The sequence below is a fragment of the Neopelma chrysocephalum genome, unplaced genomic scaffold (genome assembly GCF_003984885.1).
Source record: "Neopelma chrysocephalum unplaced genomic scaffold, ASM398488v2 Primary Assembly neopelma1_64439, whole genome shotgun sequence".
Classification (NCBI taxonomy): Eukaryota; Metazoa; Chordata; class Aves; order Passeriformes; family Pipridae; genus Neopelma; species Neopelma chrysocephalum.
In genome coordinates, this window is record NW_020906869.1 from 1 (window position 1) to 1,812 (window position 1,812).

A 1,812-nucleotide genomic window follows, 5' to 3' on the forward strand; every position below is an offset into this window, starting at 1 on the left:
TCCCTCCCTCCCTCCATCCCTCCATCCCTCCCTCCATCCATCCATCCATCCCTCCCTCCCTCCACCCCCCCCGTGCCCGGCGGTCACCCCCCTGCTCACCCGAGGGGGAGGCGGCGCAGGTGCCCCCGTTCTGGCAGTAGTCCCAGCACTGGTCTATCTGGCACTTGTCCCCGTTGTAGCGGGGCTGGCAGCGGCACTTGGCCTGTTTGCGGGCGTTGAGGAAGCAGCTGCCGCCGTTGAGGCACACCAGGTCACACGTGTCCGTGGTGGGCACTGGGAGGGAGGGACGGAGGGGACTGGGGTGAGCGGGACCGCGCTGGCAGAGTCCAGGGACCCCCCTTCTCCTCCCCTTCCTCCCTCCTCCTCCTCCTCTGGTGTCACCCACCGACGGGGGACACGGTGGGCGAGGGGATGACCACGCAGGTGCCGTTGTCCAGGCGTTTGCCGTTGGGGCAGGTGCAGACGGGGCCGCTGGGGCTCAGCAGGCAGAGCCACTCGCACTTCTTGCGGTCGCAGGGGTTGGTCACTGCGGGCGGGGAGGGCACGGGGTGGTGAGGACAGCGGGGTGGGGACAGCAGGGTGACCCACAGCCCTCCTTGCTCCCCAACACCTCTAGGACACCCCCAAAGCCCTCGATGCCCCGGGGTCACCAGCTGAGTGTGCCCCACCGCAGCTGGCGTCCCACAACCCACCCCACAAACCCCCCTGCTCTGCCCCACCCAGACTCCCCAACTTTGGGCTCAGCCCCCTCTTCCCAAGCGCTGCCAGCGCTCCCCTCACCCCCTGGCACCTCGCAGCAGGGGATCAGGCCCCAGCAGCTCCCCGGGAGCAGGGTGGGGGTCCCGGGCTCGCGCTCACCCTCCGGCTGCTTGTACTGGTGGTAGAGCACGACGTCGGTGGCGTGGTTGAGGCCGGACGTCAGGTTGGTGACGGCCTTGTGCCCGAACTTGTGGATCTTGAAGATGCGGTTGTTGTGGTAGGTGACGCCGTAGATGTAGTCCTCGAAGATGTCGATGCTGAACGGGTTGCTCAGCCCTGGGGAGGCCAAGAGGGGGACACATGGAGGCAGGGATTTAGGGTGGATCCCGGGCTGGGGGACCCCCGTGGGGGCTCGGGAAGCCCTTACCCTTCTTGTTGTCGATGGCCACGACGGGGTCGGTGCCGTTGAGCCGGATGCTGCCGATGACAGAGAGCTTGGCATCAGCCCAGTACAGCCGCTCGTTGTGGTAGTCCACGGCCAGGCCTGAGGAGACACAGCCCCCAGTGAGCCCTCGGCCCACCCCGAGCCCCACCTGACCAAGTGACCCGCAGAGCAGCCCCCCCTGCCACCCCTGCACCCTCCTGGCGCGGGGCTCCGAGCCCCCAGAACAAACCTCCCCAACACAAAAGGTCCCATCGAGGCTTTTGCTCCCCTCGTGCCCCTCCTGTCACGTGTTTCTGCTCACCTGTTGGCCACTGGATGTTGTCCTGCACCAGGGTCTCCCGCAGCGTCCCATCCATGGCAGCCGTCTCGATCTTGGGGTGATTGCCCCAGTCTGACCAGTACATCGTCCTGGAAGGACACAGGCAGGTCATTCCCACAGGAATGGGACAGTCTCATGCCCCACTGGAGCAGAAACCCTCCCACTCTGTTCCCACGGTGTCCCGGAGCCACCAGGCAACTCTGGGGCAACTTGAGGTGACCCAGAGGGTGACACTGGGAGCTGCCACCACAAAGGGAGCGAGGTGAGAGGGCCGGGCAGGGGAAGGGAGGAAGGGCTCATCGGGTCTCTCACCCCCTCAGCGGGTCAACCACGATGGCGTGGGGCTCGT

The 1,812-nt window shown here is 66.7% G+C and overlaps 1 protein-coding gene across 1 annotated transcript; it reads right to left on the reverse strand.

Moving 5' to 3' along the window:
* Positions 1–99: 99 nt before the first annotated feature.
* Positions 100–1,804, reverse strand: LOC113979270 (low-density lipoprotein receptor-related protein 1-like; the record flags this gene model as incomplete). The annotated part of the gene is made up of 6 exons (XM_027706715.1): positions 1,776–1,804; positions 1,446–1,552; positions 1,127–1,243; positions 859–1,035; positions 386–526; positions 100–273 (listed from the first exon to the last, which is right to left on the reverse strand). Coding segments are annotated over exons 2-6 (712 nt in total), but the record flags the coding sequence as incomplete, so codon positions are not given.
* Positions 1,805–1,812: the final 8 nt, after the last annotated feature.